This window comes from Halichoerus grypus, chromosome 2, assembly GCF_964656455.1.
Source record: "Halichoerus grypus chromosome 2, mHalGry1.hap1.1, whole genome shotgun sequence".
NCBI classification, from domain to species: domain Eukaryota; kingdom Metazoa; phylum Chordata; class Mammalia; order Carnivora; family Phocidae; genus Halichoerus; species Halichoerus grypus.
In genome coordinates this window covers 121,157,208-121,179,697 of record NC_135713.1, presented here as the reverse complement: position 1 = coordinate 121,179,697, position 22,490 = coordinate 121,157,208, and the positions used below count along the sequence as shown (strand labels likewise).

The 22,490-nt window shown below is 38.4% G+C and overlaps 1 protein-coding gene across 7 annotated transcripts in view; it reads right to left on the bottom strand.

Annotated features, from left to right (window-relative positions):
* The window catches only part of FAM13B (family with sequence similarity 13 member B), a 144,636-nt gene that overhangs the window by 33,468 nt on the left and 88,678 nt on the right, over positions 1 to 22,490 (bottom strand). For 4 of the 7 annotated variants that reach the window (XM_036083623.2, XM_036083619.2, XM_036083646.2 and 1 more), the window contains 4 exons: positions 21,708 to 21,803; positions 19,146 to 19,306; positions 1,505 to 1,546; positions 643 to 798 (listed from right to left, as the gene is read on the bottom strand). In XM_036083623.2, the coding sequence (XP_035939516.1) occupies positions 643 to 798; positions 1,505 to 1,546; positions 19,146 to 19,306; positions 21,708 to 21,803 (455 nt within the window). The remainder of the gene's footprint in view (positions 1 to 642; positions 799 to 1,504; positions 1,547 to 19,145; positions 19,307 to 21,707; positions 21,804 to 22,490) is intronic. The other 3 variants (XM_036083656.2, XM_036083672.2, XM_036083636.2) reach the window with 2 other exon arrangements.

Here is a 22,490-nt window from a genome sequence, read left to right as displayed (position 1 = left end):
AGGGCTGAGGAAACAGGAAAGGAGATGAGGCATTTCATCCATTTAAAGGTAATCAGATGAAGAGTGGAATAAAATCACAAATCACATAGCACACAGAGGTACTTTTAACTGATACAAAATTCAACTAGTAACAGCTAAACTATTTTTTAAAAGTATGTAGGGAGGGCAGCAGGGTAGTAGCTGATGACAGGGGATAAAATTTAAATAGCAAAGGATGATTCTGCTCACCGTTGCACTCAATGACTATATACAACATGAGTGATGCCAATCTGCTATCCCTGCACCTAGCTGTCTAGATCACTTCATGTCTCTCATGGTGTGACCATTTGTTGCACATAGTATGGGTCTAATTTTTTTTAACATTATTTTTTCATACAACATAGTGAGGTAAAAGCACACTACTTCATCTGACGTTCAGGGAGGAAAATCTGGCAGTGCTGGACTTAATGTCGACTACCATAATGGAAGATTTCAATTTTCAATCTTAAGTGAGTATATGCAACTTACAAAGTCACTTTACACACACACTTTTGGAAATCCCCGAGATCCCATTATTTAAGTAAAGTATGGTTTTTGAAAGATAAATTAAAACAATTTTATAACTCTAAAAAATAATAGTGAAATGTTATAAAAGTTTCTTACTGGTTATTAGATCCTTCCCCATCACAATTAAAACTTTCTGCTTCATTATTACACACCAGACTTTGCTGTTGTAAATTCTTAAGATCATGATCTATGCTGCTCTGCAGATCAAAAAGGTGCTGTTCCACAGCTGCTCTAATTGTTCTTTCTAAAATGCTACAAAACAGAACACATTTTAGTGAGAAGCAGTCACCCTAACTGGGCATTTGGCCACATAAATACAAACATTAAAACGTGACTAGTAAGATAAATTACCAGCGTATTTAAATGGGTAAACTAGAGTATAAAAAGAAACACATAAAAGGAATACATGAAAATGGGTTAAATTTTTAAAAGAAATTATTATACAAATCAATCATAATATCACTATTACTACTGAGGTGGGAAAGATCAGTTGTCCCAGTAATTCATTCCCTGCTCATATATGGAAAAAACATTTAAATAGATTCTTTAAAGCTACATTTATAAGGCAAAATAATTTATCAACACTCAGCTAAATCAAAGAAACTGTAAGGGTCCTGTCCATATTTTTTACATGAAGTCTACTTCTTAAAGAAAACTTAATAAAAAGAGATCTACTGACATTGCTCAATCATATCAGAAGATCAAAAAAATCATCTGAAGAAAGTTCAATCTTTATTTTATATATTAGGCAATGCATTCCTTCTTTATTTGTTCCCATTGCAGTGTATAAAATATTTAGTTTCACTGCCTTATGTACAATCCTTCCTCTAAAGTAAACACAATACATGATTTTCTTTTTATAAACATTTCTTATTTAATAAATACATGATTTTCATTTCTACAGTTAAGTAATATTTTTAAATTTTATAAAAAGGTCTTCTACAAATATATTACTTACTCCGCAGAGGCTGGTAAGATGCTGATGGGAGATAAATGGGCACTGTAATCAAAGAAAGACATTAGCTATAAAACTTTTCTTTTTTTTTTTTAAAGATTTATTTATTTATTTGACAGAGAGAGAGACAGCGAGAGCAGGAACACAAGCAGATGGGAATGGGAGAGGGAGAAGCAGGCCTCCCGCGGAGCAGAGAGCCGGATGCGGGGCTCGATCCCAGGACGCTGGGATCATGACCTGAGCCGAAGGCAGACGCTTAATGACTGAGCCACCCAGGCGCCCAACTATAAAACTTTTCAATACTAAGTAACTACAAAAAGAGTTGCACTACCTTGACACAATCAGGAACGCAAGCACCAAGTTTTACATTCATTTCTGGAAGAGTAGGATTCTAATTTTCTAAAGAATTTATTTTTCAGGGGCACCTGGGTGGCTCAGTCAGTTAAGCATCTGCCTTCCACTCAGGTCATGATCCCAGGGTCCTGGGATCGAGCCCTGCGTCGGGCTACCTGCTCAGTGGGGAGTCTGCTTCTCCCTCTCCCTCTGCCTCTCCCTCTGTGCTCGTGCTCGCTCTCTCTCAAATAAGTAAAATCTTTTTTAAAAATTATTTTAAAAAATTTATTTTTCACACAAAAAACTAAATATACATACCTGTGTGTGTGTGTATGTATGTGTGTGTGTGTGTGTATGTGTGTGTGTGTGTGTAGCTGACTATTTCATCTGGTGCTCACTTGGAGAAACACTGACCTATATTCCAAGGCTGAAGGGGAAAAAAGTGGACTACTATCCCAACAAAACCACCTCATCTAGGATAGTACAAGGCCTCAATGCTTACTCTGTACTCCTTGCCAGAATTAACAGCATATGCTACTACTCAGAGGATGTTCTCAAGTTACGAAAAAGGCAAAATCGATACTAAAATCATACTACCTCATTCACTGTACCATTAACAGGCATTCCTTAGCAAATTTTGCACCACAGTATCTACTGATACTTATAAAAATATAGATAACATCTTCATTTTGACCATAGTTAAAAGTTTAACTGAAACCCACAAGGAGATGTGGATACCAGTAAAATGTTTAAAATTAATACAAAGTGCTGGTAAGGATGTGAAGCAACTAGAACTTTCCTATATTGTTGCTGGAAATTTAAAATGTCCCAACCACTATGGAAACCAGCTTGGCACTTCCTTATACAACTTACCAAATGAGCCAGCAATTGTACTCCTGGGTATTTACTCAAGAGAAGTGAAAGCATAATTCCTTTAGAAGACTAGCACAAAGGGCGCCTGGGTGGCTCAGTTGGTTAAGCAACTGCCTTTGGCTCAGGTCATGATCCTGGAGTCCCGGGATCAAGTCCCGCATCAGGCTCCCTGCTCGGCGGGGAGTCTGCTTCTCCCTATGACCCCCCCCCCATCTCATGCTCTCTCTCTCTCTCAAATAAATAAAACCTTTAAAAAAAAAAAAAAAGACGAATAGCACAAGCATAGAGGCTTTATTCACAACAGCCAAACAAAGGTATCAAACCAAATGGGTGAAAGCAGACACAAGGTGTGGGACATCCCTACAATGGAATATGCTCAGTATTTTTTTAAATAAAAGGTACAAACAGGGGCGCCTGGGTGGCTCAGTCGGTTAAGCGCTGCCTTCGGCTCAGGTCTTGGTCCTGGGATCATGCCCCACATCAGGCTCCCCGCTAGACTGAGAGCCTGCTTCTCCCTCTCCCTCTGCTGCTCTCCCTGCTTGTGCTCTCTCTCCCTCTGTCAAATAAAGAAAGAAAATCTTAAAAAAAAAAAAATTAATTAATTTTTTAAAATGAATAAATGAATGGTACAAACATCTGAAATACACAACAACATGAATCTCAACATTATGTCAAGCAATGATGACAGACACAAAAGAGTACCCACTGTAGGAGATTCCATTTACATGAATTTCTAAAACAGGCTAAACTTATCTATACAATGACAGAAAGCAGATGAATGGCGGTCTGGGGCCAGACTGTTGGGTGATTGAAAGTCTGTCTTGACTGTGGTGGTTCTTAACAGGTATATATGTGTACGTGTGCATTTATAAAATGAGTGCATGTTATTGCGTAAAAGTTGTAACCTCAAAGTTGATTTTTAAAGGAAAAAAATCACTAACAGGAAAAAAAAATCTACAAAAGCCATATAGCAGCTACTTTTGGCAAACAGGGACATGGAGCACTTGAGAAGGAACAAGTAACCCAAGTGGTGCTTATACAAGTTTAGTGTTTGGTAATTCAATGACTTTATGATTTCTGAACTTTTCTGTATGTATGTGACTCTTCAATAAAAAGTTATTTTTAAAAAGTAAATGTAGGGGCGCCTGGGTGGCTCAGTCGTTAAGCGTCTGCCTTCGGCTCAGGTCATGATCCCAGGGTCCTGGGATCGAGCCCCGCATCAGGCTCCCTGCTCGGCGGGAAGCCTGTTTCTCCCTCTCCCACTCCCCCTGCTTTGTGTTCCCTCTCTCGCTGTGTCTCTGTCAAATAAATAAATAAAATCTTTAAAAAAAAAAAAAGTAAATGTAATTAGTTTTATGAAGATCCCCTATAAATGTGCCAACACAAACACTAACCAACATAAGGAACAGAGTCTATCAGATTAATATTCTCAGGATTCACTCTGGAAAACAGTATGGAGGTTCCTCAAAAAGTTGAAAATAGAACTATCCTACAACACAGCAAATGTACTACTAGAGATTTACCCCAAAGATACAAATGTAGTGATCCGAAGGGGCACGTGTACCCCAATGTTTATAACAGCAATGTCCACAATAGCCAAACTATGAAAAGAGCCCAGATGTCCATCGACGGGATGAATGGATAAAGAAGATGTGGTATAAATTACTAGAACTCATACAGCAATTCAGTAAAGTGCCAGGATACAAAATCAATGCACAGAAATCAGTTGCTTTCTTATACACTAACAACACAACTGTAGAAAAAGAAATTAAAGAAACTATTCCATTTACAATAGCACCAAAAACCATAAGATACCTCAGAAGAAACCTAACCAAAGAGGTAAAGGATCTATACTCTAGGAACTACAGAACACTCATGAAAGAAACTGAAGAAGACACAAAAAGATGGAAAAATATCCCATGCTCATGGACTGGAAGAATAAATATTGTTAAAATGTCTATGCTACCCAGAGCAATCTATAACTTCAATGCCATCCCGATCAAAATTCCAATGATATTTTTCAAAGTGCTGGAACAAACAATCCTAAAATTTGTATGGAATCAGAAAAGACCCCAAATCGCCAAGGAGATGTTGAAAAAGAAAAACAAAGCTGGGGGCATCACACTGCCCGATTTCAAGCTATATTACAAAGAAGTGATCACCAAGACAGCATGGTACTGGCACAAAAATAGAAATGAAACAGAATAGAGAGCCCAGATATGGACCCTCAACTCTATGGTCAAATAATCTCTGACAAAGCAGGAAAAAACATGCAACGGAAAAAAGTCTCTTCAATAAATGGTGCTGGGAAAATTGGACAGCCACATGCAGAAGAATGAAACTCGACCATTCTCTAACACCATTCACAAAGATAAACTCAAAGTGGACGAAAGACCTCCATGTGAGACAGGAATCCATCAAAATCCAGAACATAGGCAATAACCTCTTTGACACAGCAACTTCCTTCAAGATACATCTCCAAAAGCTAATGAAACAAAAACAAAAATGAACTTTTGGGGACTTCATCAAGATAAAAAGCTTCTGCACAGCCAAGGGAACAGTCAACAAAACAAAGAGGCAACCCACAGAATGGGAGAAGATATTTGCAAATGACACTACAGATAAAGGACTGGTATCTAAGATCTATAAAGAACTTCTCAAACTCAACACCCAAAAAACAAATAATCAAGTCAAAAAGTGGGCAGAAGTTATAAAAAGACACTTCTCTGAAGAAGAGATACAAATGGCTAACAGACACATGAAAAAATGTTCATCATCATTAGCCATCAGAGAAATTCAAATTAAAACCGCACTGAGATACCACCTTACACCAGTGAGAATGGCAAAAATTGACAGGGCAAGAAACAACAAATGTTGGAGAGGTTGTGGAGAAAGGGGAACCCTCCTACACTGTTGGTGGGAATGCAAGTTGGTACAGCCACTTTGGAAAACAGTGTGGAGGTGCCTCAAAAAATTAAAAATAGAGCTACCCTATGACTCAGCAATTGCGCTCCTGGGTATCTACCCCAAAGACACAGATGTAGTGAAAAGAAGGGCCATATGCACCCCAATGTTCATAGTGGCAATGTCCACAATAGCCAAACTGTGGAAAGAGCCGAGATGACCTTCAGCAGATGAATGGATAAAGAAGATGTGGTCCATATATACAATGGAGTATTACTCAGCCATCAGAAAGGATGAATACCCAACTTTTACATCAACATGGATGGGACTGGAGGAGATTATGCTAAGTGAAATAAGTCAAGCAGAGAAAGTCAATTATCATATGGTTTCACTTATTTGTGAAACATAAGGAATAGCATGGAGGACATTAGGAGAAGGAAGGGAAAAATGGGGAGGGGGGAAATCGGAGGGAGAGATGAACCATGAGAGACTATGGACTCTGAGAGAGAAACTGAGGTTTTAGAGGGGAAGGGGGTGCAGGGATGGGTTAGCCCGGTGATGGGTATTAAGGAGGGCACGTACTGCATGGGGCACTGGCTGTTATACGAAAACAATGGATCGTGGATCACCACATCAAAAACCAATGATGTATTGTATGGTGACTAACATAACATAATAAAATAAAATTAAAAATAAAAAAGAAGATGTGGTATATATATATACACACAATGGAATATTACTCAGCCATCAAAAAAATGAAATCTTGCCATTTGCAATGACACGGATGGAACTAGAGGGTATTATGCTAACCAAACTAAGTCAATCAGAGAAAGACAATTATCATACGATCTCACTCATATGTGGAATTTAAGAAACAAACTGAGGAGCATAGGGGAAAGGGGGGCAATAAAACAAGATGAAATCAGAGAGGGAGACAAACCATGAGAGAGTCTTTTTTTTTTTTTTTTTTTTTTTACAGATTTGATTTATTTGACAGAGACACAGCGAGAGAGGGAACACAAAGCAGGGGGAGTGGGAGAGGGAGAAGCAGGCTTCCCACCGAGCAGGGAGCCCAATGCGGGGCTCGATCCCCGGACCCTGGGACCATGACCTGAGCCGAAGGCAGACGCTTAATGACTGAGCCACCCAGGTGCCCCACCATAAGAGATTCTTAATCATTGGAAACAAACTGAGGGTTGCTGGAGGGGAGCTGGGTGGGGAGATGGGGTAACTGGGTGATGGGCATTAAGGAAAACATGTGATGTAATGAGCGCTGGGTGTTATATAATACTAATGAATCACTGAGCCCTACGCCTCTGAAACTAATAATACACTATATGTTAATTAATTGAATTTAAATTAAAAAAAGAAAAAAAGAAAAATATTCTCAAGGTCCTCTATAGGAAACCAAATAAACATCATTTACCATTCATGCAGTAACCTTCAGGTCTCCCTCACAGCAAACACATGAATGGCAAATTGCACAACTGCTTTATCAGACAACAGTAAGTCATCCTGGTTTGGCACACTTAACATTAACATCTCTCAGCTTTATTAAAAAAAATTAACTGCCAATATTATGCTAGTTTTCATGAATGGATTATTCTTAGTTCAAAATGCTTTCATGCTGATACCCTCAAGGTAAGTACTTAAAAACATTTTCAAACTTAAGTAACATTTTTGAACTTCATTTCTGAAGGAAACAGTGGGGAGAAAAATCACATATATGTGCACAAAGAAGAGTTTAGCCAGGGCCCATTTCTAGTAGTTTCAGGTGAAAGTTAGTATTTACTGACTTCTGCAGAAAAAAACAAAAAAAGATAAATGAAGCTCTTTCTACAGAGTGCTTAAATGTCAATTAAGGTTAGATCTTTTTCTGTTATTTTGCTACAATGATTTGTTGTTTACATATAGGGTTGCCTATTTAATTTTAAAAGTTAAATCTCTACATGGTCTGATCAGTTATATTTTACTCAGTAATACTTGCAATTTCTAAGCTTAGATATAGTACATATTTATATGATTAAAAATATTTTTAATAACTAACTGTAATCCACTGCCAGTGTAGTATGTTGAATGGTGTGAAGAAAATTTATAAATCCAACATCCTTCCCTTCAACATTTAATTTGTGATTTCTGGTGCGCTTTGACTTCACCTTACACCAAAATCTCAAGAAGTTCTAAAAAAAAAAAAATCCGTGGAAACAAATGAAAATGAAAACACACCTGTTCAAAACCTCTGGGATGCAGCAAAGGAGGACCTAAGAGGGAAGTATATAGCAATACAAGCCTTTCTCAAGAAACAGGAAAGTTCTGAAATATACAACGAACCTTAGACCTAAAGGAGCTGGAGAAAGAACAGCAAATAAAGCCTAAACCTAGCAGAAGATAATTAATAAAAATTAGAGCAGAAATCAATGAAATAGAAACCAAAAGAACAGCAGAACAGATCAATGAAACGAGGAACTGGTTCTTTGAAAGAATAAGATTGATAAGCCCCAGGCCAGACCTATCAAAAAGAAAAGAGAAAGGACCCAAATTAATAAAATCATGAATGAAAGAGGAGAGATCATAACCAACACCAAGGAAATACAAACAATATTAAGAACATATCTTGAGCAACTATATGCCAAAAAATTAGGCAATCTGGAAGAAATGGATGCATTTCTGGAAACTTATAAAATACCAAAACTGAAACAGGAATAAATAGAAAACCTGAAGAGACCCAAAGCCAGCAAGGAAACCGAAGCAGTAACCAAAAATCTCTCAACAAACAAAAGTCCAGGGCTGGACGGCTTCCCAGGGGAATTCTACCACACGTTTATTTATTTTTTTTTTAAGATTTTATTTATTTGACAGAGACAGAGAGAGGGAGCAAGGGAGCACAAGCAGGAGGAGTGGAAGAGAGTGAGAAGTAGGCTCCCCGCTGAGCAGGGAGCCCGAGGCAGGGCTCAATCCCAGGACTCTGAGATCACGATGACCTGAGCCGAAGGCAAACGCTTAACCAACTGAGCCACCCAGATGCCCCTCTACCACACATTTAAAGAAGAATTAATACCTATTTCTTCTTAAGCTGTGTCAAAAAAAAAAAAGAAGTGGAAGGAAAACTTCCAAACTCTTTCTATGAGGCCAGCATTACCTTGATCCCAAAATGAGACAAAGACCCCACGATAAAGGAGAATTACAGACCAGTATCTCTGATGAGCATGGATGCAAAAATTCAAGATACTAGCCAATAGGATCCAACAGTACATTAAATGGATTATTCACCACCACCAAGTGGGGTTTATTCCTGGGCTGCAAGGTTGGTTCAACATCCATAAATCAATCAATGCGATACACTACATTAATAAAAGGATAAAAACCATAGGATTCTCTCAAAAGATGCAGAAAAAGCATTTGACAAAGTATAGCATCCTTTCTTGATTAAAACTCTCCAGAGTGTAGGGATAGAAGGAACATACCTCAATATCATAAAAGCCATATACAAAAAGCCCACAGCGAATATCATTCTCAACAGGGAAAAACTGAGAGTTTTTCCCCTAAGGTCAGGAACATAGCAGGGATGTCCACTATCACCACTGTTGTTCAACACAGTACTAGGAGTCCGAGCCTCAGCAATCAGACAACAAAAAGAAAAAGCATCCGAAATGGCAAAGAAGAAGTCAAACTCTCACTATTCACAGGTGACATGATACTTTATATGGAAAACCCAAAAGACTCCACCCCGAAATTGCTAGAACTCATACAGGAATTCAGCAAAGTGGCAGGATACAAAATCGATACACAGAAATCAGTTGCATTTCTATACACCAACAACGAGACAGAAGAAAGAGAAACTAAGGAGTCGATCCCATTTACAACTGCACCAAAAACCGTAAGATACCTAGGAATAGGGGCGCCTGACTCAGTCGTTAAGCACCTGCCTTCGGCTCAGATCATGTTCCCAGAGTCCTGGGATCGAGCCCCGCATTGGGCTCCCTGCTCCACCAGGAGCCTGCTTCTCCCTCTCCCACTCCCCCTGCTTGTGTTCCCTCTCTCACTGTGTCTCTCTCTGTCAAATAAATCAATAAGATCTTTAAAAAAAAAAAAAAAAAACCTAGGAATAAACCTAACCAAAAGGCAAAGGATCTCAGAAAACTATAGAACACTCATTAAAGAAATTGAGGAAGACACAAAGAAAGGGAAAAACGTTCCATGCTCATGGACTGGAAGAACAAATATTGTTAAATGTCTATGCTACCTAGAGCAATCTATACATTCAATGCAATCCCTAACAAAATACCATCAACTTTTTCACGGAGCTGGAACAAATAATCCTAAAATTTGTATGGAACCAGCAAAGACCCCAAATACCCAGAGGAATGTTGAAAAAGAAAAGCAAAGCTGGTGGCATCACAATTCCGGACTTCCAGCTCTATTACAAAGCTGTAATCTTCAAGACAGTATGGTACTGGCACAAAAACAGACACGTAGATCAACGGAACAGAATAGAGAACCCAGAAATGGACCCTCAACTCTATGGTCAACTAATCTTCGACAAAGCAGGAAAGAATATCCCATGGAAAAAGGACAGTCTCTTCAACAAATGGTGTTGGGAAAATTAGACAGCCACATGCAGAAGAATGAAACTGAACCATTCTCTTACACCATACACAAAAATAGACTCAAAATGGATGAAAGACCTAAATGTGAGACAGGAATCAAAATCCTAGAGAACAGAGGCAGGAACCTCTGTGACCTCGGCCACAGCAACTTCTCATTAGACACATCTCCAAAGGCAAGGGAAACAAAGGCAAAAATGAACTACTGGGACTTCAGCAAGATAAAAAGCTTTTGCGCAGCAAAGGAAACAGTCAACAAAACCAAAAGACACCCTATAGAATGGGAGAAGGTATTTACAAATGTCTTATCAGATAAAGGGCTAGTATCCAAGATCTATAAAGAACTTATCAAACTCAACACCCAAAGAACAAATAATCCAATCAAGAAATGGGCAGAAGACATGAACAGACATTTCTACAAAGACGACATCCAAATGGCCAACATCATTGCTCAACACATGCTCAACATAATTCAGCATCAGGGAAATATAAATCAAAACCACATTGAGATACCATCTCACACCAGTCAGAATGGCTAAAATTAGCAAGTCAGGAAACAACAAATATTGGCAAGGATGCAGAGAAGGGTAACCCTCTTACACTCTTGGTGGGAATGCAAGCTGGTACAGCCTTACTCTGGAAAACAGTATGGAGGTTCCTCAAGAAGTTAAAAACAGAGCTACCCTAGGACCCAACAATTGCAATACCAGGAATTTACCCCAAAGATACAAATGTAATGATCCAAAGGGGCACCTGCACCCCAATGTTTATAGCAGCAATGTCCATAATAGCCAAGTATGGAAAGAGCCCAGATGTCCATCGACAGATAAATGGATGAAGAAGATGTGGTGTGTATATGTATACATACACATACACAATGGAATAGTACTCAGCCATCAAAAAAAGAAATCTTGGGGCACCTGGGTGGCTCAGTGGGTTAAGCATCTGCCTTCAACTTAGGTCATGATCCCAGGATTCTGGGATCGAGCCCCACATCAGGCTCTCTGCTCAGTGGAGAGCCTGCTTCTCCCTCTCCCACTGCCCCTCCCCCCAGCTCATGCTCTCTCGCTCTACCTCAAATAAATTAAAAAAATCTTAAAAAAAATAAAATTTTATTTAATTTAAAAAAAGGAAATCTTACCACTTGCAATGACGCAAATGGAACTATAGGGTATAATGCTAAGCAAAAGAAGCCAATCAGAGAAAGACAATTATCATATGATCTCACTCATATGTGGAATTTAAGAAACAAAACAGAGGAGCATAGGGGAAGAGGGGGAAAAAATAAAACAAGATGAAATCAGAGGGAGACAAACCATAAGAGACTCTTAATCACTGGAAACAAACTGGGGGTTGCTCAAGGGGAGGAGGGTTGGGGGATGGGATAACTGAGTGATGGACATCATGTGTAATGAGCACTGGGTGTTATACACAACTGATGAATCACTGAACTCTACCTCTGAAACTAATAATATACTATATGTCAACTGAATTTAAACAATAAGAAAAAAAATTTTTTAAGGCTATGTATTGACCAAAAAAAAGTCAACATAGTGGTTTCCTTTAGTGGGTGAGGTGGCTGGAGATCAGGATTGTGAGAACTACTGGGGTGCTATCAGTGTTTATTTCTAGATCTGGTTGGTGGTTACAAAGGTAGACAGATGCTTTGACTAACTTGGTTTTGTTATACGTTTGTTTTATGCCTATTTCTGTATATATGATTTATTTTCCAATTTTTTAAAAAAGCTTTTAAAAAATAGATTTCTGGGGCCCTCCCCAAATCTCTGAGGTAGGGCCCAAAAGTCTACATTTTTTATAAGCACCAGTGATGACTCTTACCCATACTAATAAGTTAAAGAAGTTAAAGTTGCTAGATCAATTTCCACCCTTCAAAATGACTAAACTTTAATAAAATGTTCCAGTTATCCAAAAGAGCCAAAAAGGGGAAAAGTTCTAATGGTCTTATATTGGATGGATAGGCAGAGGAATTAATCATTTTGTTTTCTATCCCCTTTTCTTTTTAAAGATTTTATTTGTCAGAGAGAGAGGGAGAGAGCGAGAGCACACAAGCAGGGGGAGCAGCAAGCAGAGGGAGAAGCAGGCTTCCCGCTGAGCAGGAAGCCGGATGTGGGACTTGATCCCAGGACTGGGATCACGACCTGAGCCGAAGGCAGACGCTTAACTGACTGAGCCACCCAGGCGTCCCTGTTTTCTACCCCTTTTTAATGATATTGTAACAATAAAGGTTCTTTAGCCCCAAAGAATATACAGGGACAATCAAATAAACAGCTTTCAATAAACCCTCTTCCCACCCCAAAAAGCCATAGTAAATAAATCCAATAAATAGATTTTGTACTTTTAAGTCAGACTGTCACTCATAAGGATACAAACTTGACTGTACAACTTCACTCTCCGAGCTTGTAAAGGACAAAGGAATGATTTGGTTTTCAGATTTCAAAGAATTTAATTATTCTATATTTTCAGACTGTAGCCAATTTCTTTGGGTAGAAAGCATTTATGCACAAACCATGGCTAACACTTATCTATGGCTGTAAAAACTATCAGTACAGCTATGCCATCTGTATCAGCAACAAAATAGCAGTGGTATCATAAGGATGTGAGTTCTGATTAATAAAGACACAAGAAAAATAATCGCAGACAAATTTAAGGTCAAATTACTTACGTACTATATAGACAAATGCCATAAAGACCACCTTTATGGTAACTGTTTTCACTAAACCCCCCAAAAAAGACCAGACTAAAAGAGCCAACAATAAATTACAAGGGTCATGCGTATTTTAAAGTCCTCAGTCAAGTATAATGCTAAAAGATTATAGTCATTCTCTGACCTTTTTCTCCCTTCTGTTAACTTTACTTTTAAATCTGCCTACAATCACATAATCTTCTTGAGAACATTACATAAAATCGATCTTGCAGCCATTTATTCCAATTACGAGATTCTGTAATTCAAATACAGTGATCATAGGGAAATATTATTATTTCAGTTTCCCAATTACAAATATTTAATGTTACAAATAACACTTCAATAAAAGTACTGTAACTCTGCTTCAATTAAATCTGATACAGATCATTTTCCCTGTGCAACAGAGCTCTGCAAGCCATTCTGAATCCATGGCATCTCCCAACAAAAACATCAGATAAAGAGACTTCAAACACCATGAAGGATGGTGATGGGCTTATAAAAACTGCCGAGCAATTATCAGAGCTGCAGTCTAAATGGACGCAGGCTGCAACATGAGGTCACTACTCACAAGGCGAGACCTAATCAAGAGTCCACAAATTTCTTCCCAAGTCTGTGCAATTTTGCAGGACACAGGAAAAAGGGGACAAAATTTTGAACATGGGTAGAAGTTCTATAAGAATATTTAAGCCTAATCCAATGTAAAGCAGAAAAACCAATCTGTTTGTTTTCATAAGCCATACTACACTATTCAAGGATATGTTATGACAAATAAGAAATTGATAAAACAGATGTACAATAGGTACAGTACTACTACTGTTCACTTATTATCTATATTTGGAAAAGCATTAGTGGTTAATTTTTCTAATCTAAAATTAGGATGATTTCCATATAATTTATGCTAAAACCACACCAAAATTATCATTTTAAAAAATGGTGATTTCAAAAAGTAAATATATGTTTAAAAAAACAAAAATCATATATCCCTTTCAAGCCAAAAGCAAAAAACCCTTTCTTCACTTTCCCCATCAACTTGGGAATATCCTATACCTATGACAAGAATAAAATGAAAGAAAGATTCCTGACTATTAGAAAGTCGGTTAAGTTATAATAACCACAAGTCCTTAAAATATTAAATGCAGGCAACCCTCTCGGGTCCCCTCCCTCTTTGGGAGCTTTGTATTTATCACTCAATAAACTTTACCATTGCTCAATAAACTTTGCTTTGCTGACCACCAAAAAAAAATAATAATAAAATAAAAATAAAATAAAATATTAAATGCATCATTTATAGGGCAAGGGCACAGAGAAGAAAGAGAAACTATCAGTATCTATTATGCTCTGGTACTTTAAAGGAACGTTCACTTTAATAAACCTTTCTTATGGGGGCACCTGGGTGGCTCAGTCGTTAAGCCTCTGCCTTCGGCTCAGATCATGATCCCAGGGTCCTGGGATCGAGCCCCGAATCAGGCTCCCTACTCAGCGGGAAGCCTGCCTCTCCCTCTCCCACTACCCTTGCTTGTGTTCCCTCTCTTGCTGTCTCTCTCTGTCAAATAAATAAATAAAATCTTTAAAAAAAAAATAAAAATAAAAAAATAAACCTTTCTTATGAACTAGAGTATAAATTCTACTTTTTTCCACCCAATATTTCTGATACTTCCACCAAAGTACATTCTCCTCCTAAGTGGAACCCAGCTAGTGAAAACATGGTGAATTGGAGTGCCTGGGTGGCTCAGTTGTTAAGCGTCTGCCTTAGGCTCAGGTCATGATCCCAGGGTCCTAGGATCGAGCCCCGCATCGGGCTCCCCACTCCGTGGGAAGCCTGCTTCTCCCTCTCCCACTCCCCCTGCTTGTGTTCCCTCCCTCACTGTGTCTCTGTCAAATAAATAAATAATCTTTAAAAAAGAAAACATGGTGAATTGATAAAAATCTGCCAAATGAATATTCTGCAAACTATCTGATTCAATGGATGAAAGAAAAGGGAAAAAGTTATGACTACTTTTTGCACCCATCTGTAGTCAGGTGAAGGTCCATTTCCTCAGCAATAAGGCATCCACAGAATGAAGTTGGAAAGACTAATCTCAAAACCCTAAACTCAGAACTCTTCCTCAATCACTACACCTTCTTTTCTGCATTCTTTCAAAAAGAACAAACCATCAGAAACCAATGAACTCACAAAAATGAAGCCTTAGTGGGGCACTTCGGTGGTTCAGTTGGTTAAGCATTTGCCTTCAGCTCAGGTTATGATCTCTGGGTCCTGGGATCGAGTCCCGCATCAGGATTCCTGCTCACCGGGGCGGCTGTTTCTCTCTCTCTCTCTCTCCCCCCTCCCTCTGCCCCACCCAACCGCTCATTCTCTCTCTCTCTCTCTCTCTCAAATAAAGTCTTAAAAAAAAAGAAGAAGAAGCCCCAGCACCAATAGCCCATAAAAACAATACTGAAATTTCCATTTCTAAATTCCAAGTTTTAGCAAAGCATTAAAAGCACAACTGTGGGGATGCCTGGATGATTCAGTCAGTTAAGCATCCCACTTTTGATTTCAGCTCAGGTCATGATCTCGGGGTCATGGGATCCAGCCCCGCGTCAGGTTCCTCTGGGTGTGGAGCCTGCTTCGGATTCTCTCTCCCCCTCTGCTCCCCAACCCACACGCACTCTTTCTCTCTCAAAGAAAAAAAAGGGGGGGGGCACAACTATAAATGAATGCCAATTAACTTTTTGATGTGTAGTTCTGTAAACACGAGCATAAATTAAAATTTGCCTACACCTCAAGCCTACCTAAAAGATTATGAGGCACAAATTTAAGAAAAGTTGAGAACTTTTTCAAAACGCTCCCACCTCTCTTTAAATTTTTTAAAGGTCGGGGCGCCTGGGTGGCTCAGTCAGTGAAGTGTCTGCCTTCGGCTCAGGTCATGATCCCAGGGTCCTGGGATCGAGTCCCACATTGGGCTCCCTACTCAGCAGGGAGTCTGCTTGTCCCTCTCCCTCTTCCCCTCCCCCCCACCTCATGCTTTCTAATAAAATCTTTTTTTTTAATATTTTATTTATTTATTTGACAGAGAGAGAGAGAGCACAAGCAGGGGGACTGGCAGGCAGAGGGAGAGGGAGAGGGAGAAGCAGGCTCCCCGCTGATCAAGGAGTCTGACGCAGGGCCTGATCCCAGGACCCTGAGATTATGACCTGAGCCAAAGACAGACACCCAACCAACTGAGCCACCCAGGTGCCCCAAATAAATAAAATCTTTAAAAAAAATTTTTAAAAGGTAAAAATTCCCCTAAAATCTGTACATTTAAATAGCAAAGCTAAATAACAGATAAATATGTGGATAAAAAACAATTCTTTATCTATGGATAAAAGGTACTTTGAAATTGATCTTGAGATTTCCATGGAACTCATGGACAGACTGATGCTTTTTGTGTACTCTAAAGTACTTAAACCTAAACCCCACCATTTTTTTCTCTCTGCAGTCAGGTCAAACTGTCACAAAATATGACTAATAGCAAACAATATAAAGAAATAACAGATGTTGGGGTGTGGCTCAGTCAGTTAAGTATCTATCTGCCTTTGGCTCAGGTCATGATCCCAGGATCCTGGGATCTGAGCCCTGTGTTGGGGCTCCCTGCTCAGCAGGGAGCCTGCTTCTCCCTCTTCCTCTGCCCCTTCCCTCCACTTGGGCACATGCACACATGCTCTCTCAAATAAATAAAATCTTAAGAAAGAAAGAAAGAAAGAGGGGTGTCTGTGTGGCTCAGTCGTTAAGCATCTGCTCGGCTCAGGTCATGATCCCAGGGTCCTGGGATCGAGCCCTGCATCGGGCTCCCTGCTCCGCGGAAGCCTGCTTCTCCCTCCCCCTCCCCCCTGCTTGTGTTCCCTCTCTCGCTGTCTCTCTCTCTGTCAAATAAATAAAAATTTAAAAATCTTTTTAAAAAAATTAAAAAAAAAAAAAAGAGAAAAGAGAGAAAGAATGAACAGATGCATAAACAGACCAATCAATACCACCGCTACATAAATATTTAAACCACTGGTTGTCAAAGGATGGTCTGTGAACCAAAGACCAAAACTATTTTCATAATATTTGCCTTTTTCACTGTGCTGACATTTGCATGATGATACAAAATCAATGGTAGAAAAAAATGCTTGAGGTCTTATCATAAATCCAGGCAAGTGGTACCAGACTATACCATGGCCACTGCATTCTTTACCAGAAAACCACCTGTAATTTTTTTTTTTTAAGATTTTATTTATTTGACAGAGAGATAGCGAGAGCAGGAACACAAGCAGAGGGAGTGGGAGAAGGAAAAGCAGGCTTCAAGCCATGCACGGAGCCCGATGTGGGGCTCGATCCCAGGATGCTGGGATCCTGACCTGAGCTGAAGGCAGGCACTTAACAACTAAGCCACCCAGGTGCCCCGCCACCTGTAATTTTTTTAAAAGGGGACAAGTCCTTGATGAAGAAGCAGTAAAAATTATTAATTTTACTCAGCCTGAATACACTTCATTTCAGTATTTGGTGTGACAAAATGGGAAGCACACATAAAACACTTCAGCTGCATAGTATATAGTACAATGCTTGTCTTGTCTGAACTGCGAGCTGAAGTTTTATCATGGAACTTTCAACTGAAAGACAGGCTGACAAAAACTATGGTTATTCCAACCTAAGTATCTGGCAGTCTGAGCAAGACTGAGACTTCAAGAAAAAGCAAGTGACAGTACTGATAAAATATGAGTTTTCAAGCAAAAATTTGAATTCTGGAAAATCTTATTTTTACCGTGAACTCATTAATGTCCCAGTACTTAAAAGATGTTTTTGATATAATCAGTGTTGATATTAAAGAATGTGAACTGTTGATATTATGTAACAAAATGTATCATCATTTGGAAGAACTGAATAACTCCCTGAAGCCGCATTTTCTAAATGCCCAATATACCATGTTACAAAATCAAGCATGAATAAAATAATCACAGCACCAGAGAGACTAAAAGATCAGAGCTGAAAAATTCACAGATAATGGTTTCAGGTTTGTAATACAAATAACTTTGAAGAAGCTGCTACTTACTATGTTTTGGCCTATTATCAAAGAAGAATGGACACAATTATCTGGAAAGCCTATAAATGTTCTATTTCCAACTACCTACTGGTGTGATGGCAAATTTTCTTCACATACTTTAACCAAAATAACATAAAGCAAGGAACGCAATACAGAGGAAAATGCAAGAATTCAGCTGTCTTCTACTAAGCCAGACATTAAAGACATTTCTACCGTAAAAATATAAAACAAGCCACTAAAAAATTTTTCACTAAAAAGTTTTTTGGAGATTTTGGAAAACAGAGTTACATTTAAAAATTTTACATTAACAGGGCCCCCAGGTGCCTCAGATGGTTAAGCGTCTGCCTTCGGCACTGCCTCGTGATCTCGAGGTCCTAGGATCGAGCCCCATGTCCTGCTCCCGGCTCAGCGGGGAGTCAGCTTCTCCCACTCCCTCTGCTTCTACACCTACTTGTGCTCTCTCTCTCAAATGAATAAATAAAATCTTTAAAAAAAATAAAAAAATAAAAATTTTACATTAACATGTAATGGGTTTATTGCTACTTTAAAAATATAAATTTCTCAGTTTTAATTCCTAATATAGTAAATGCCAATAGTTATAATCCACAGAAACAAAAGTTCTTTGGGTCCTAAATAATTTTTAAGTGTGTAAGGGGGTTATAAGATCAGAAAGTTTGAGAACTGCTGACCTAAAACTAATAAAGGAGGAGGAATTTTTCAATCAAAAAACTGTTAGGTTAATAAAAGAAAAAAACAAGGGGCGCCTGGATGGCTCAGTCGGTTAAGCGTCTGCCTTCGGCTCAGGTCATGATCCCAGGGTCCTGGGATCGAGTCCCACATCCGGCTCCCTGCTTGGTGGGTAGCCTGCTTCTCCCTCTCCCCCTGCTCATGTGCTCTCTCTTTCTCTCTCTCTCTCACTCTTTCTCTCACACAAGCAGGGGAAGGGGCAGAGGGAGAAGCAGACTCCCCACCGAGCAGGGAGCCCGATGTGGGGCTCCATCCCAGGACCCTGGGATCATGACCTGAGCCAAAGGCAGACGCTTAACTGACTGAGCCACCCAGGAGCCCCCATACACAAATCAATCTTTCACACATTGTTACAATTTGCATGATTTAGTGTTTCAGTGTATCTACATCTAGAATAAAATGTTCAAAAGCTAAGGTTCTTTCAACTGAAATACCACCTTGCTGACGCTGTAACACTATTTGGTTCCAGGATGTTTTCAGTCATCCTTAATTGTACCACCTCTGCCATGTCACTTGATTTTTCTGCACCCTCTTCTGGAAGTTCTTCTATATGTTCCAGCTTTTCATCTTCCTCTTCTTCCTCAGAAAGTTCATTAACCTATATAAATAAGAGAAAATTGAAAATCAAAATTTAATACAACGGTTAATTGACATTATCTAAGATACACTATTCTAAGAAAATTTTAACACAAACAACTCATTTTTTACTTCATTTCCTAGGACCAATTTTCCTAATGGAATAAATAATTGCCAACTCTCCCATATTAGAAGAAAACGAAACCAAACTTAACATTTTAAAGCACAAAGCGATGATTACCTTAGTATATCACTAAGAATATGAGTAAGAATGTAAACAACGAAAAGCCTGCACACTGTAGTTAGTTAACATTAAAAAATCTTCATTTCTTAACCAATCAGTTTTACAAACTGATAGTTATAAAGACTTATAACTGACCTCTCCAATTTCCAGGTGCATTTAACAAGTGATTTTAATATAGGATAAGCGCTGGAAAAGGGCAGAGAAATTTTGCCTTAAGGTGTTAACTATGTTTTAGAAAATGTCAGCTAACTTCTAAATGATTCAGATGGAGTTTTTCATGAAGAGACTGGACCTTACAAGGGGGAACTCATTGCTTTGGTCAGTAGCACAACTCAAGGCTATAATTCTCTTTCTGGCAGGGGCTATAAAATGTCTTCCATTATCAAGCTGGCTACATAAGTGAACAATCACTCTAATAAAAAGACAATGAATAATATCAGAGAAGGAAAACCAACAAAATATTTCCAAATGAGAAATAACTTTTCAAGCTACCCCAAAGAAGAAACTAGCCATAAATTGTCTTAACATCTTTTATAATTTAATATTAAGTCATTAAAAACACTGAGCAGTAAAAGTATACCTTTATCCATTCTAGCCAAATGCATTGGAAATACCTAAAGTAAATTTACCACTATGTGTAAGAGTGGTGCTCTTTCCAGACAGTCAAACATAGTTGCTAGAATACCCTCAGAAAGTAAACTTTAACCAGAAGATAGGTAATTTGTCTGTGGCATTCTACCACACTCATAATCAGCAAGTACAGACTGCCTGCTTTCAAGTGTAATACAGTAAGTACTTAAAAGCCAGACTCTGAAGGCAGAAAGATATATGTTCACATTCCTACTGTGCCCTTTACCACACCTCAACTTACTTAACTTCTCCAGGCCTATGAATAAAATGGAGATGCTGTACATACTGCCTACCTCATAAGGCTAGTTGAAAGGATTAAATAATATATGCAAACTCTTCTAAAGTGTCTACACATACTAAGCAATAAATAGCTATCATTATAACTGGAATTGTTATTTCTATATAGCACAGAGCCTAGTTTCTACATGTAACATCACTTTTTTTTTTTTTTTTTTTTAGAAAACCAGACAGTATTTGCCACCCAAACTAAAGCAGGAGCTCTCAACCACTGGTGTATCAAGGTCACTAGTTATCTGGGTTACTAAAAATTCATTATTAACAATAATACTTAAAGACCTCAATTTGTGAACCACTTACTTCATATATATAAACCATATGCAGCAGATTCAGCTGAATTTGTTGTGCTTCTAAATGCTAACCCTCGTCTATCCCCTATCATGTTGAACAATGATGAAAATACTAAAAATCATTAAATGATTAACTGAAAGGTAAGATTTATACACAAAGGTAAAAATTTCATATGGTAAATCAGTTTTTAAACTGAATCAAATGGAAAATAACCCTCATTTTCCTTGTATGTATTTAATAAATTAATGAAATTCAAGAATATACTTAACATCCACCTGGTAACTCAAGCAAGAAAAAATAACGGCAAGAAGATATTGTTTTCAGAGATATTAAATGGGAATTACTGTGGCTGATCAATAAAGGTTTGGGCACCACAGTAGAATATTAAAAAAAAAATTTTTTTTTAAGATGGTCATTTAAACTGAGAATAAATATTTATTCACTCCACAAATTTCTAGTACAGAGTACTGCTATTTTTAACATGCTACAGCATGTTTTAAAAACTAGTTTGTGCCTACAGTCAATAGCTCTTAGGAACTACAAATACCTTATACTCAATTACACTGAGTATATTATATTCAATTCAATAAGCTTTATGTAAACTAATTGACATTGTCCAGTATTTTCACCAATAATCATCCAGTAAGATAGGACATGAAAAGTAGCCTAATAGGATTTTCTTTGCCCCCATCCCATCTCCCAGGCCTCCCAATATAACTTCCTGCAGTAAGAAATGACTAAATTAGTTTGGGTAAGAGTAAGTATTAAAAACTTAAAAATGCCATCTCTCACCCCACACTTCAAAAGTTCTTAATCCTCTCCTTGTCAACCTGACCTTCTGCTTATCAATGCTATATCTGTTCCTAAGTTATTCTGAACCTGCCCTATATATGCAACTGCCTCAACTCCATTCATGGAAAATCACTCACTCCACTTATGGAAAACCCTCATCCATACTTACATCTCTTCTTTCTTTGACTGCTGTAATTCCCTTCTCTAGGGCCTCGTGAAATGCCTGCTCTCCAGACTCCAGCTTGTGGAGAACGCTGCTACCTGCCTTCTCAAATGTATAAAGAAACATAATTATCACCTACATCTTCAAACCACTCTACTGAATTTGCATTCATGTAGGGATCCCATACAAAGAACCTGTCCACCAACTCTGGGTCATTTCTCAAACATTCCCTAGTCATCATCGCCAGTCATCTCTCTCACACTATTAATAGAAATATCTACCACCTTGAAAAGGTCTAGCAGCCAAATACTTGCATTAATGGGATGAAACTCCAAGAGAAGAGAGCACGAGATTAACTTTGCTTCCTTCAAATATCACAATCAGAAGAAAAATAATCAAAGCACTGCAAAGATGGACCAGGTCTACCCATATCTTTAAATATGGGGATAAGAAATTAGCAGTATTTAAATTAGGCCAATTTGAAAATACAACCAAAATGTGCTAAGTTTGAGGAAATTTTACTTTCAACTCAATAAATTATCACTTCAGCCTCACAAGTCAAATTGAAGTTATTACATCTGCTTCAAAGAAAGCAAGCTTTCAGATATCTGTTCTACTATTGTAACCTATAGTTCAGAAATGTGATTAAAATAGATAAGAAACCAGATTCAGGTAATTAGCAATATGGGCCAAAATAATGAAATATACATCCCTGTCTCCTACAACTCACAGCACTACTCCATTTATTGAGTATATTCTACTCAATATGCTAACATCCTCTTTTCTTTT